Source organism: Triticum aestivum, chromosome 4A (genome assembly GCF_018294505.1).
Source record: "Triticum aestivum cultivar Chinese Spring chromosome 4A, IWGSC CS RefSeq v2.1, whole genome shotgun sequence".
In the NCBI taxonomy this organism is placed as follows: domain Eukaryota; kingdom Viridiplantae; phylum Streptophyta; class Magnoliopsida; order Poales; family Poaceae; genus Triticum; species Triticum aestivum.
The window spans coordinates 742,661,351-742,675,748 of record NC_057803.1 but is presented as its reverse complement, the minus strand read 5'-3'; the positions used below and the strand labels follow the sequence as shown (position 1 = coordinate 742,675,748).

At 43.3% G+C, this 14,398-nt stretch overlaps 1 protein-coding gene and 1 pseudogene across 3 annotated transcripts; both read right to left on the bottom strand.

The window, feature by feature from the left end:
• LOC123088516 (disease resistance protein PIK5-NP-like) overlaps positions 1-8,717 on the bottom strand; it is a 46,983-nt pseudogene extending 38,266 nt beyond the window's left edge.
• Positions 8,718-8,914: 197 nt separating this feature from the next.
• Positions 8,915-14,131, bottom strand: LOC123088517 (uncharacterized). 3 transcript variants are annotated; one of them, XM_044510723.1, is made up of 4 exons: positions 10,100-14,131; positions 9,439-9,781; positions 9,087-9,215; positions 8,915-9,007 (listed from the first exon to the last, which is right to left on the bottom strand). In XM_044510723.1, exon 1 carries the CDS (start codon positions 13,554-13,556, stop codon positions 11,244-11,246), a length of 2,313 nt encoding a protein of 770 aa, XP_044366658.1. In that variant the 5' UTR covers positions 13,557-14,131; the 3' UTR covers positions 8,915-9,007; positions 9,087-9,215; positions 9,439-9,781; positions 10,100-11,243. The 3 variants fall into 3 exon arrangements, with proteins under 3 accessions (XP_044366658.1, XP_044366656.1, XP_044366657.1); XM_044510721.1 differs by having other exon boundaries at positions 9,087-9,781; XM_044510722.1 differs by lacking the exon at positions 9,439-9,781 and having other exon boundaries at positions 8,920-9,215.
• Positions 14,132-14,398: the final 267 nt, after the last annotated feature.

Here is a 14,398-nt window from a genome sequence, read left to right as displayed (position 1 = left end):
ATAAGTTCGATACTACCAGTGACAGTTTTTGACATTTTGGCTGTATACATCCAAAATGTAAGGTTACAGAGAGGTCGGGAGAGTAGATCCTACAGAGTCATTTATCACATAAATGGATGCTAATCTGGCGAACAAACCAGGAGCAGGGGGAGAGAACATGATACCTCATCTGGGCCGACAAAAGCGAAAGAATGATGCGAAGTGTCAGAATGATGTGCTGCCAGGAAACAGAGTAGTTACTACCACTGCATGCATAGCGTGTCGATATGATATCCTGGAATTGAGACATATACAGCCATGAGCAATCACTTGATCTGCATACACATTAATCGCTTTGGAAATTCAGCATAGGGCAAATAGTTGGAATCGCCAAAAACAAATAGAGACAAAGAGAGGTTAGATGGTTAGATCTGGCCACAGTCAACAGAGCTGACCAGGTATCTTACTGGATGTCTCTGCAATAAGTCAGATCACCACCCTGCAGGTTACTTGATGGCCAGACTTCAAAGTTGAAACAACTAGGGATGTATATAATGCAAGAAAGGACTGACGGAGTTGCTGAATGGTGCCATGCTATCAATTCAACAATTAAACTTGACTGAATATATAATTTATATACAGAACCAGCACATGAAAAATCATCAAACACAAATTAGGATGTTCAGCAAAACCAAATAAATCTTCAGCTAACTTTAGTAAATTATAAAAGGACATTGAAACGGTCTGTACCTGATCAAGAAGGTCATACACCAACTTAGAGTCTTCATCATAGTTGCCGGTAAGGGTTTCTATCAAGTATCAACTCAAATGCATACAAGGTGCATCGAGTTCAACAGCACCGTGCATCTCAAATACACTTTTTATTATCGAAAGCGCAGGCCGCCTTATGGCCATTTGATCTCCCCCAAAGTCAGGGCCGTACTTGAGAATTTGGGGGCCCGGCGCATAATCAAAGTTCAGGCCCTGGTAATTAAATTAAGAAAAATAGTTAGCGAAAAAAGTTTTTTAAATTTACCAGATGCACAACACAAATTTTCCAAGAACTATGTGTTGCAAAAAAAAACATGTACTGAGAAAATGCAAAGTTATGAATTAATAAATATCTAATATGTATTTTAGTTGGAGCAATCTTTCTAGAACTTCCTTTCAAAAAATCTTCAAGTTTATCTCCATTAAATATTTCCAAGCACAATTTTGAAGTGCTATCTTTGTATAAAAAAATCCGGTCTATTCCATTTTAGTTAAAATGAAACCACAAAAAAGGAACACGATCCTTTGGTAGTCGAAGTGCTATTGTGACAAATCAGGAAAAAAAAATCCACATGTATGTTACTAGGCATTTGTGCTAAATTGGAAATTATTTAATTTGTTTACTTTCTGAAGGATGGGATATGTCCTTATTTAGTTGTTGCAACGACTATGGTCCGATGTACATGTATACTTTTGTTCATAAACAATGCATGTACGGAATATTTTTACATTAGAAATACTAGTTTTGATTTATACAGAATTTACCTACAATTAATCCTATCTCTCCGCGGAAATCACTAGTTTTAAATAGAATTGGTAATATTTCAGTTGTACTCCTCAACTCCTCCCATCAATGCTACCGTTGGAAAGATCAAAGGCAAAGAGCGAAAAATGCATGCGTTCCCACGACAAAAGGCCTGTCCCGATTGTCCAGGAGTAAATACTCTCTGTAGTTAGTTCTATGTGTTCAGAATGAATTTGACTAATTTCTTCATTAATTAGTCGCTGTTTTGAGTAGTAAAAAACTAATTTGGGGGCCCTATTTTTTGGGGGGCCCTGTGCAGTTGCACTTCCTGCACATGTGCCCCATACGGGCCTGCCCAAAGTCAGGTGTTCCCTAGCAGGAGCAAGGGTATTTGTTCAAGCTGCTTCTGAAATGTACTCAATATAAGTAAGTAAACCATGCGCAGTGGTTCGTTAATTCATACCTTGGGAACTTTAGGCAACCTTCACTTTATCCATAAGAGCGACACAACCGAAACACTTATTCTTCTTGTTCTTCATTCATGTCGCCTTTCGATTTCTCTGATGAGCTCAGCATCAGCAATGGCCCTTGCGCAGAGCCTCCCCCGGGCGACGCTCAGCCCCCTCCTCCTCCTTCCCCTCGCCGGTTTCAGCGGCAGCAGCGTCGCTAGAAAAGTCCCATGCACGGAGCGGAGCGCGGCCGGCGCGGAGGCGCCTCATCCGTCTCTGTGATGTACCACGATCAAATCTCACGAATTTACTCAGATCATACAGTTCCTCTCGATAATTTGGGGATTACAGAGGGAGATACAGGTTGGGGAATGGAGAAGAAGACTTGAAGTAGAGGTAAGACAGAGAAGGGACAGGGGAGACGAGGCACAAGTCAATTCCTAGCTGCCTATCTGTTCTGGCATCGCCTACTGATATACCCATTCACTCTTCTCGCCTGGACCTCCAGCCTTCTCGACTGGACTGCGGCCCACTCGACTTTCGGCCCATGGGCTTGCACTTGCTTCTGAATTACGCGCCCTTGACGTCCCTGCATCTGTCTTGCTTGTCGATGCTGCCAGCATCTGCGTAGCACTGCTGACAATGCCGCCCTCTTGAGCATCAGCTTGTCCCCATGCTGGTGCATCTAGGAACCTACTCTTAAGCACATCATAGTCCTCCCAAGTCGCCGCTTCTTCCGATAATCCAGACCACTTTACCAACACCTGCACTTGAACCTTGTTATTTTTCTTAACCATCTTGCGATCCAGCAAAACCTCTGGCACCAGTTGAGCCACAGATAAATCCACCATCGACGGTAACTGCGAGAAGACCGGTGTATGATCTGGTTTATGCTCTTTCAGTTGAGACACATGGAACACAGGATGAATGAGAGCCTCTGAAGGTAACTGCAGTTTGTAAGCTGCTGGTCCGATGCGCTCTAACACCGAAAAGGGTCCATAATACTTGTAGGCCAACTTAGCACATGGACGGTTGACAACTGAATGTTGTGCATAGGGTTGAAGTTTAAGCAACACCTCATCTCCCACTTCAAATGAGCGCTCAGTTCTGTGTTGATCTGCATAAGCCTTAATCTTTGCTTGAGCCTTCAGAAGATGAGCTTTAAGAAGAGCTGAATGAGACTGATGTTCTCTCAGCCATTGTTCCATATCTACATTATCAGATTGGAGAACTGAGGAGAAAAACCCATAATTTGGATTGTGGCCATACAAAGCTTTGAAGGGAGAGCAACCCAGGGAAGTATGGTAATTGGTGTTATACCAAAACTCAGCTAATGGAAGCCAAGAATGCCACTTATGAGGGTTGTCATGCACAGAGCACCTCAAGTACATTTCCACACACTGATTCACCCTCTCACTCTGCCCATCTGTTTGTGGGTGATATGCCGTACTCATATTCAACTTAGTGTCCCATAATCTGAACAAATCCTTCCAAAAGTAGCTTGTGAAGATTTTGTCTCTATCTGACACAATAGAACAAGGTGGACCGTGCAACTTTACTACTGTTTCCAGGAAGGCTTTAGCCACTGTTGGAGCAGAAAATGGATGTTTCAATGGAATAAAATGACTGTATTTGGTATATCTATCTACAACTACCAAGATCACAGTATATCCATCGGACTTGGGCAAAGCTTCTATGAAATCCATTGTTATGTGTTGCCAAGGACTGTCAGGTATTGGTAAAGGATTTAGCAAACCTGGATACTTGCAGTGTTCATGCTTAGCTTTTTGACATATCTCACACTGTTGCACAAATTCAGCTACATCTTGCTTCATCCCAGACCACACAAACAGTTTCTGCACCCTTTGATATGTGGCCTGAATGCCAGAATGACCTCCTACGGCACTTGCATGAAAAGCAGAAATGAGTTTGGTTTTTAAAGCAGAGTTGGCCCCAGTCCAAATTCGATCAGCCTGTTTGATAATTCCTTGGTGAAGAGAAAAACCTTCTGCATTCGTTTCGGACAAGGCTAACTGTTGTAGAAGTTGTTGAGCATGAGGATCTACTGCATAGGAGTTAGTGACCTCCACTAGCTACACCGGCTGACTCTGAGAGGTAGTAGTAACCGCCAACAAATGCCCCACCCGAGAGAGAGCATCAGCCACCGTATTTTCACTTCCTTTCTTGTACTGAAAAGAGAACTGTAATCCAACTAATTTGGTCATTGCCTTTCTTTGCAGATCCGACGTTAACACTTGATCGCCTAACTGACATAGACTCTGATGATCCGTCTTTATGACAAAAGGGCCTCTTTGTAAGTATGCTCTCCATTTTTCTACTGCCATCATTATGGCCAAAAATTCTTTCTCGTATATGGATAATTGCTGATTCGTTACCCCCAACGCCTTACTATAGTAAGCTACTAGAGGAAATTGCGGCTTGCCGCACCCCACACCCCTGCCGGGTGCGGTCATATCCAGCTGGTAACAAAGGTATCAGATCAAATATGTAAGAACAACATCAGAATTCAACAATCCAATGGGCATTTTCATCAGAATTAAAACAACTCAAAGCAGTCCAACCTTATGTCCCACAACTTTATTAGCCATTAAGCGATCAAATGTTATATCCGTAACTGCAATGAAGGTGGTCCAAAAAGAGATAGAGGTAGAGTGGCGGCAAACAGATACAAAAGGGAACACTGAGACCACTAATCCAACATTAGGATATCTCAAAGACACGTGAGGAAGACAACACTTGTAACCGCCTTGGTGCTTGGTGACTGTCTAAGTCAATGATCCAACGTCTGTTGTTTCTCAGCGAAGCATTAGTCTGGTACAAAGAATCCAAATCCATTACAAATTTAAATATGGTTCAGTAGAAAACATTAGATTTAGTACAAAGAGCATATGGTCCAGTACAATGCTGATGGATATTTCACTCACACAAAGGATGACATACATATATACTTTTTTACAAAGGGAGATTGCCTAACCCATACTAAAATAGCTATGTGCATGATTTGGGGAAATCAGCAAGAGAAGGTAAGTATAGCAACGATATGAACCGAGCGCATCGAGTATCCATCCGTAAACATATGCAAAAGGATCACACGACAAACTGATACATCTTATAGACTATTACATCGTTCACTTAGTTTTACTAACCTACCAAACTACCTATGTCGTCAAAGGAAACCTGAGCAATTGTAGTTCTCATCACATGACCTGGTTCTGTTTAGTTTTACGTTCGCCAATAGCCGATCCAAACAAAGGAAAGATGAAATTTAGATATGATGTATACATATTGTTTTTTGAGAAATACTGATACTAAAATCCGATGATAACTAAAAGCTGTTATAATGAAAGAACTGCTACATACTACTACGCTATGCCATTGTGTTTACCTCTTGTCTTGGTCCTCTCGCAAAGCCATGGTTGACTGCACAGAGTCTTAACCACTGGACGTCTACCTGAATAACTAAACCAATCAGCCGTCAATTACAAAATCATCAATACAATTCATAGAGTAGAACCAAGAGGAGCCTTGGTAAATGTCAAATTTAAACCAAGAGGATTGTTGTTAGCATGTACCTAGTAAGATATGGTATAGTATAAACATTAAGCAACCACATTGGTAATATAAACCAGAAGGTACAGTAGAACCAAACTTGCACATTTTCACCACATCTTAATATACTCGTACGGCTTGTAATTTCTCTGTATTCATATGTGTATCAATCAGCAGGAAATTAATACTGGCAAACCGATTATCTTCCAAATCAAGCGCGGCAGCATATAATAATAGATTGTATTTGGACTGGTTTCTATCTACTGTTTGCCCATCTGAGTCATGGTCACAGACAGAAATTCAGCAAGGAAAGGAAGTGAAAGATAGACGGACAAATAAACAAAGAGTGGGAGGGGGAGGAGATAGGTGCAAGAAACAAATCAGAATGGACGGCGACCACACCCTGCGTGTTTCCCATGGTTCTTTAAAGTTTTAGTAACAACGGATAAAAGAAAGCAGGGGAAAGCGCCGGAGCAAGCAGGAGAAATAGGGAGAGGCATGAGGGGTGAGGGTCTACCAAGATTCGTCAACTGAGTTCCATGAGTAGGTTAAGTTAAGGCTAGGCAGAGATGGATACATGTTTCAGTCTCTTCATGCTATTAAATGTAACGCAGTACAATCAGATATTTTGACTATTAGAAAAGTCAGGCTGAAAAAAATGTAGCAGCAATTGGTGATGTATGAAGGTGGAGCCGAAAAATGCTTGATCCATGCTTTCTTTTCAATCCAACATTATAGTAACCATAATTTTTCATCTTACTTTTGCCACTTTAAAATCAGACATCAATCGGAAGCTTTCCACCCAAGATACCAAATGCCGACCATGGTAGGTTAGATTTTAAATCAAGAACCAGATAGTTAATAGACAGCACACAGTATTTTTACTCCGCAGGTAGCAAGCATGTTTATGTAATCTGTAACTATAATATATCGCACCAAGAAACAAATAACATCCACATGTTTATGTAAGTTGTTAAACACAAAACTATATACCACAGAAGAGTCAAGTAAATCTTTGATGCATGTTTTGAAATGGAAATTAGCACAGGAGATAGATGATAGATTGTTGCCCGTAGAGAACTCACACTTAATTCCGAAATGGAAATTAGCTCCATGGATGTCAGATGGGATGGCCTTCAGTTACTTTCACAGGAGAGGAAGAGGTGCCTTGTTGTGCCATGGTGGGAGAGGATCAGGGTAGTAGCTGGTGGCGTAGGGAATCTTCGGCGAGAAAACTTTATGATCCAGTCAAGCCCACTGCATGAAAGTGGAGACATGGTAGTAGGGTTCAGGTTCCCACAATGAACTCTGTTGAAATCCTTTATAGAATCCAGTTGCTGAAATAGATAAAAGGGAAAATAGCCTAATTAACTTATCCCGCCGACCCAAAAGAAGAAATGAAGAAATAAATACGATTAGCTATTGACTGATCATGAAAAATGATGAGATCGCAAACGGTGATAATAGTTTCTTGAATTCATCTATAATAGATAAAGAATATATAACTACTGCATTAATAATTAAGAATATATGGGGGTCCTGTAATTATGTAAATACTCTGAATTATTATACCTATGATATGAGAAAATTAAAAACATCTTTATATTATCATAAAAGGAAGATGCACATGTACATGGTCAAAAGTTAGGATGCCATTTTAAGAATAACAGCGGAGTCAGAACTTATTTTGCCAATTGTGTTAAGAGTACAAGAATTCTAATATGGAGAACTTTTAGGAAATGATTTGCCTCATATGATGAATTGAACCCTTTTTCTCTTAGCTGATGGATCGAATCATTTTGCTCCAATCAGTCAATAGAAAGCAATCACCATCACATCATAGAAAGCAATCTAAAACCCTCTGCGCTACATAAAGCAAGCTAAACCACGCTGGAACATTTGCAGCTACTAAACAGTCAGCCAGGGTGTCCAGATGCTAGCACTTATAGGGGCAGTAACCTACTATAACATTATGGAAATTCCTATGCGGCATAAAAGGAGACATGATGACCTAGCTGGGTACCCACGACGACCCAGACACGCACGCGTCCAGACACGAGCAGGGTTCGAGCGGCACCAATGCAATGCGGAAGCACACGGCGAACCAACTAAACATATAGCAGGTTGCAAGCACTCTTAGAATCTGAACATTACAAAGTTTTACACATCTCAACTTACAGAAAATTCAGAGAGAGAGAGGGCGCAGCAAGGGTTCAGGTCCAGAGACTGCAAAATAGGTTCTCTACGGGCCAGTTTGTTGTATGTAGACGCCTATTTTACACATAGCAGGTCCCTCATGTAGACAAACATCAGAAGGACGGAAAGGATTGACAGCACAAATATTTTAAACCGGCAAATTCAACTCCTTATATAATGCGCAGACCTGAGCTAGAGTCTACAATGAATATATATTCATAAAAGGGTTACTATCACCTACACTGTACAGAGGAAGAACTAATTAAGGATATATATTTTGGCCCCTAACATTAAAAAATTAAGGAATGCACATCAAGGATTCTGATTTACATGGAATATTATAAAACATACAAGTCATAACAAATTATAGCAAGAACACAATCTGCAATTACGCATCAAGATGGTATAGCTTGCAATAAACTCCCAAATGACTGGTTTCTGGAAAAAGATTAAACGACACCGGGTTTACATCATCAAGTTACATGAACTAATGATCAGGGAGAAATGGCATGCATTTCAAATAAATAAATTCAATTTCCGCCGTTTTCTTGATAGAATTTGAGCAAATCACAGTGTAAGAATTTTAAAAGCAAGATGAACTGATCAATCAACAGAACAGGACATACCTTGTTTAGTGGTGGCGCCATGGACCCAAAAGCTTGTGCGCTTGTCGCTGGAGTAGCGGAGAAAAGCTTCCTCCGTGTGAGTGAATCCATCACGCGTTGAGACACCACGCTGTCATGAAAATAAGACGGCAACGCTGCATCAAATTGATAGGTACACATCAGATCAGCAAGATGGGTACAATGGCGAAAGAAGAGAAAAGAAAGGAGCCAACTACCAACACAGTACACCAGCAAGAGGCACAAAATATGAATCGTGGTAAGGGGATATGCTAGAGAGAGAGAGCATTTAAAAGGAGCACATATTCACCTGGGACTTAGACCTTTGATTTGGCTGCCATGGAAGAAAATCCCTAGCCGAGCAGTGTTGCCTTGCTCGATCCTATCAAGAAGAAGCCCCAAATCAGCTTAGTCGATTCACTAAAAGGAAGAACAGAGAAAAAAAACTCTAGGATCCCCCATGAACAATAACAAAACTATTCTAGAAGAAATACTACTACTCCTGCAAGGAGAATAAACAAGTGAAACAATAGAGCAACCATAGCAAAACAATTCTTGGGGGAAATGGGTCAGAAAACTTGCCTTGCTCCGCACTGCAACTGTGCTTCCTGCCTCCTCGCATCCCCTGCCTACCGGGGTTAATCACCTTAACTGCTAATTCATTATCCTTCCATCTGCAACATAAGTCCCGAAGTAAATAACTACGAATGAAAATACATGATGGATAATAAGTACACGGATTGGTCCACCTACTAATTTAGCCCACAAGCCATCGAGTAGCATCACAACATGCCATCATTTGGGATCTTTCTTCATGGAACTTTAATTGGGATGTCTCACATTCTACCCACAAAACCTTTGAGCCATCTCTATCCAACCAATCTGTGCATAAACAACATGATTAATTAAAATAGGAAGTAATCCAAACAAATGGTATTTCTGAAAGAAAGAGGTAGGAGCAAGCATACATAACAATCAATGGCATCACATAATAGCAGACAAGGATCGAAGTTAAGTGGTACTTCAAGAATCATAACAAAAGGTAGTACACCCCACAAACATATATATAGGAATTGATCAAAATATGAGAATTCTGGAATCATACTTTCGAGAGATTTGCCCCTATCTCTTTCCGGTAGACACGCAAGCAAAAGAGCAGATTAGCTTCATATGAGAATACTGGAATCATACTTTAGAGGGATTTGCCCCTTTCTCTTTCCGACAAACACGTAAGCAAAAGAGCAGGTTGTCAATCACCTTGTAGTAGGCAGCAAACCAAGCAACTGCACTAAAACTTACTCAAATTGGATCGATAAATTGCCGCAGTTGTATCTGGCATACACCGTTGCAGGGCAATAAAATTAACTATAGAGAGATTAATTAAATTTCCAGTGTTAATTGATGGCCAACACAAGTTCTGTAACTCCCACATCTTTCAGAGTCTTGATCTGGCGAAGAGGCATTACAAAAGAAATTAACCACAAGATACACTGAACAGTTCCCACATCTTTCGGAGCCAGGATCTGGTGATGAAGGCATTACAAAAAAATAATCACAAGATACACTGAAAAATTAAAGGTTTTTGTTCACTGTTTGTTGTCCTAGAGCATAGAGGATATCATGACTGACCTAATCTGCAAATTTTGCAGGCAATATCTATGTACGGGTATCAAAAGGAGAATATCTTGACTCACCTAATTTCCTCTAGGACAATAGGCAAATCCACAAGAAAGAGAGAGGAGGAAACTAAGGAGAAGTGGGCTTACCTTCGGGGGAGCCCGGTGGTGGCAGTTGACGGCGTAGTATCGAGCGTGCTGCACCCTGCTGGCCACCTTGTCGTCAGCCAGCACGGATCCGCGGGACAGCACGACAACCTTGCCACGTGCACCTCCTTCACCCTCCACCACACCGGCGACGCCATCCCTCTCTGGTGTTGTCCTTCACAGCGCCGTCTGGTAGGTGGCGGCGATGGCGTGGCAACGACAAACGGGAAGGATGGTGGCGGCGGCGGCGGCGGGCAGGGAGGATGGCTGGCGGGGAGCGAGGCGGCGACTGAGCGAAGACGCGGGGCGGGGAGGGTGGTCGACGGCTATGGGAGGAGAGGAGGCAGGGTGGCGGCGCGAGGTGCGGGAGGAAGCGAGAGGGAGTCGGGGTGAGAGTGGGAAAGGAGAGAGGCAGCTAGGGTTTCACCACGGGGGTGCTGCATTTTATATGTTCATGCGTGAAAAGACGAGAATGACCTCGGTGGGGCACGAGAATTACTGGCGGTGGCATGGACTGCAGTGTTTGATTTTGATCCGACGGCCAGCTCTCTCCATCACACGATCCAACGGTCAGGATATCCCCATCTCACGATCCAACGGCTAAAACTCATTTGGACGGCCAATCCAACGGCTGAAAATCCAAACGCACGGGGAGGCTCCATTTTGCTTCGGACTCTAACAATGGGATAGGGTGACCTTGTTGGAGTAGAACATCCCCCACTCCAGTAGCACACGCATCTGTTTCAACAGTGAAAGGCTTTTCAAAATCAGGTAATCCCAGTACAGGAGTTGATGCCATGGCCTTTTTCAGAGTCTCAAAAGCCTGTTGAGCACTGTCAGACCAAGCAAAAGCTTGCTTCTTCAGTAATTGAGTCAATGGTTTCACAATAATCCCATAACCCTTGACAAATTTCCTGTAATAACCTGTCAAGCCCAAAAAACCTCTCAACTCAGTGACATTTGCAGGTCTGGGCCACTCTACCATAGCTCTGGTTTTTTCAGGATCAGTGGCTACCCCAGTATCAGAGATGATGTGCCCTAAGTACTCCAGCTTCTGTTGAGCAAACGTGCACTTGCTAAGTTTAGCATAAAATTGATTCTCTCTCAAATATTTGCAACACATTTCTGAGGTGTATCAAATGGTCCTTCAATGATTTGCTAAAAACCAAAATGCATCCATGAACATGATCACGTACTTCCTGTTTTGAGGAGCAAAAGTGAAGTTCATCACACATTGAAAAGTGGATGGGGCCCAAGCCAAACCAAATGGCATCACTTTAAATTGGTAGTGCCCACAATGTGTTTTGAAGGCAGTTTTATGTTCATCTTCAGGAACCATTCTTATCTGATGATAACCATCCCTCAAATCCAATTTTGAAAACCATTTAGAGCCTCCCAACTCATCCAACAACTCATCAACAATGGGCATCGGAAATGGATTCTTCAAAGTGATAGAGTTTAACTTCCTATAGTCCACACAAAATCTCCATGTCCCATCTTTCTTTTTAACTAAAAGCACTGGAGAAGCAAAAGGGCCGATGCTAGGGACAATGGTGCCTGCTGCAATCATCTCTGCCACCTGCCTCTCAATCTCATCTTTCTGCAGAGGAGAATATCTATATGGCCTGACATTCACAGGTACTGCACCAGGTAACAGATGTATTGCATGATCATGCGCTCTTCTAGGAGGTAAAGTGCAGGGTTCCTGAAACACATCAGCAAATTCTGCTAAGAGAGGCTGAACTTCAGAAAGAACCTCTTCTCTCTGTTTAATTGGCTGAGGGGAAATAAGCACAGTATCCCAAATGTCATTGCCATTGTGCCATCTAATTGCCTGTTCCACTGATAACTCTTTCAGTTCAGTAGGGACACTAGTTGTCATGCCTTGCAACTTAATGATCTGATCTTCCCGATGAAATTGCACCCATTTCTCCTTCCACTGACACACCATTTCACCCCACTGCTCCAACCAATCTATCCCTAGGATCATGTCATACCCACCCAAAGCAATAGATTTAAAATCGTATTTGAAGGTGTGCCCTTGCACCCACCAGTGTAAATCAATCACTTCTTCAGAACATTGTAGCATATCTCCATTAGCCACTCTAACAGACAGTGTCTTGTTCAGTGGTCTAGGTGACACTTTAATCCTTGGCAATAAGGCAGAGTCAATAAAACTATTGGTACTGCCAGAGTCCAACAAAATAATAACCACCTGATTGCCAATTAAAGCTCTGAGTCTAATGGTTTTTGGGTGATCAGCTCCTGACACAGCATTCACAGATAACTGCATTTCAGCCAATGCTTCTTCCTGGGCAATCACAACATCAAGAACTTCATCACTTAAAACTTCAGGAGTTTCAGACTGCAGTACATGCACCTGGGTTGGTGTGGTCTTGGAACAGATATGTCCTGGCACATACTTCTCTCCACAACTGTAACACAGACCATTAACACGCCTGAACTCTTTCAGCTGACGCGCTTTCCAAAGTTCTCCAGATGGAACAGAGTTAATCTTGTTACCATACTTTGAGACCATAGTTCTGCCAGTGTTTGGTCTCCCATATTTGTTCCTACCAACCACCTCCTCTTGTATCACAGCATAAGCAGCAGCCTCCGAAACTATGTTTGGTAGTTGTATCTCCACTGCGCCCCTTATCTCTTCTTTCAGTCCCATCAGGAATCGGGTGACCAGGAATGTGTCGCTAACTGACTGTTCATACAATAGTAAACGGTACACCAACTGACTAAATTCCCTTTGATACTCTGTGACTGAACCTGACTGCTTAAGTAACATTAACTCTTTCATTTTGTTCCTGTGAACATTGCAATCAAATTCAGCAGTGACTGCTGTGCGAAATTCACTCCAACTAGGCCAGTGATGTGATAATTTGTATGCATGATACCAATTTGCAGCATTCCCTGACATATGCAATGTGGCTGAAGTCACCTTAAACGCCTCTGGAATGTCATACAGGGAAAAATACGCCTCACACCCATCCAACCAAATTCTAACATCAGTGCCCTCAAATCTAGGAAAGTCCATCTTTGGCATCCACGGTTTTCTACTCTGGAACTCTCCACTGGAACCTGTCTCACCTTGCAGCCTATCTGTATTAACAGCTATACGACCCTGAGAAGTAACAGGTACATGTGGTTGCTGTTGTTTCTGAGAAGGAGGAGAGCCCAAAATGCCATCTCCACCCGTAGTTGGTGAGTGGGGAGATTGCTTGTGCTGCATTTCTCGTGCTGCATCTGCCTGTTCCTGACGCGCCTCACCCATGGACTTCATTGTCAGATTCACGTTACTCTGAACAATATCGAGCCGTTGCACTTGTTCAGCCATCTTCAAATCCAATTCGTCCAGGCGAGCTGCTATCTCGTCAATACGTCCGAGATGTTCAGTGGCCTTGGAGAGAGCTTCAAGCTGCTTCATAACAGATGCCTCGAATGTGGCCATCGAATCGAGCACTAAACGCGTCTGCACACTTGCCTTCGTCGGAGCCGTAGCGCCCTCGTCTACCGCCGCCGGAGTCGGCGAGCCTCAGGAGTTTTACAGACGCCCCCAACCTGAGCCTCTATAACCGACCCGCTCGCCGCCCTGCCTCGTAAATCCAGCCGCTCGCCGGAATTTCACACCCTCAGAAGGAACCGAGGGAAATCGCGAGCGTACCTGAATCCGAAGCCGAACAATCACCGCCGCCACAGAAAACACCACCGGCGCCGACTCTGACAACGGCCGCCACACCGCCGCCGCGAACCCCGATCACGGCTCGGAATTTCACGGGAGAGCCCAACCTAGCCGTAACCGAGCTCGATTCGCCCCACCCCGCCGCCAATCGCCCGAATCTGATACCAACTGTGATGTACCACGATCAAATCTCACGAATTTACTCGGATCATACAGTTCCTCTCGATAATTTGGGGATTACAGAGGGAGATACAGGTTGGGGAGTGGAGAAGAAGACTTGGAGTAGAGGTAAGACAGAGAAGGGACAGGGGAGACGAGGCACAAGTCAATTCCTAGCTGCCTATCTGTTCTGGCATCGCCTACTGATATACCCATTCACTCTTCTCGCCTGGACCTCCAGCCTTCTCGACTGGACTGCGGCCCACTCGACTTTCGGCCCATGGGCTTGCACTTGCTTCTGAATTACGCGCCCTTGACGTCCCTGCATCTGTCTTGCTTGTCGATGCTGTCAGCATCTGCGTAGCACTGCTGACAGTCTCCAGCAACAAGATTGGAGGACCCGGTTAGGAGCCTCTTGAGGTCGGTGGCGACGTGGGCCTCGTCCTTGGAGG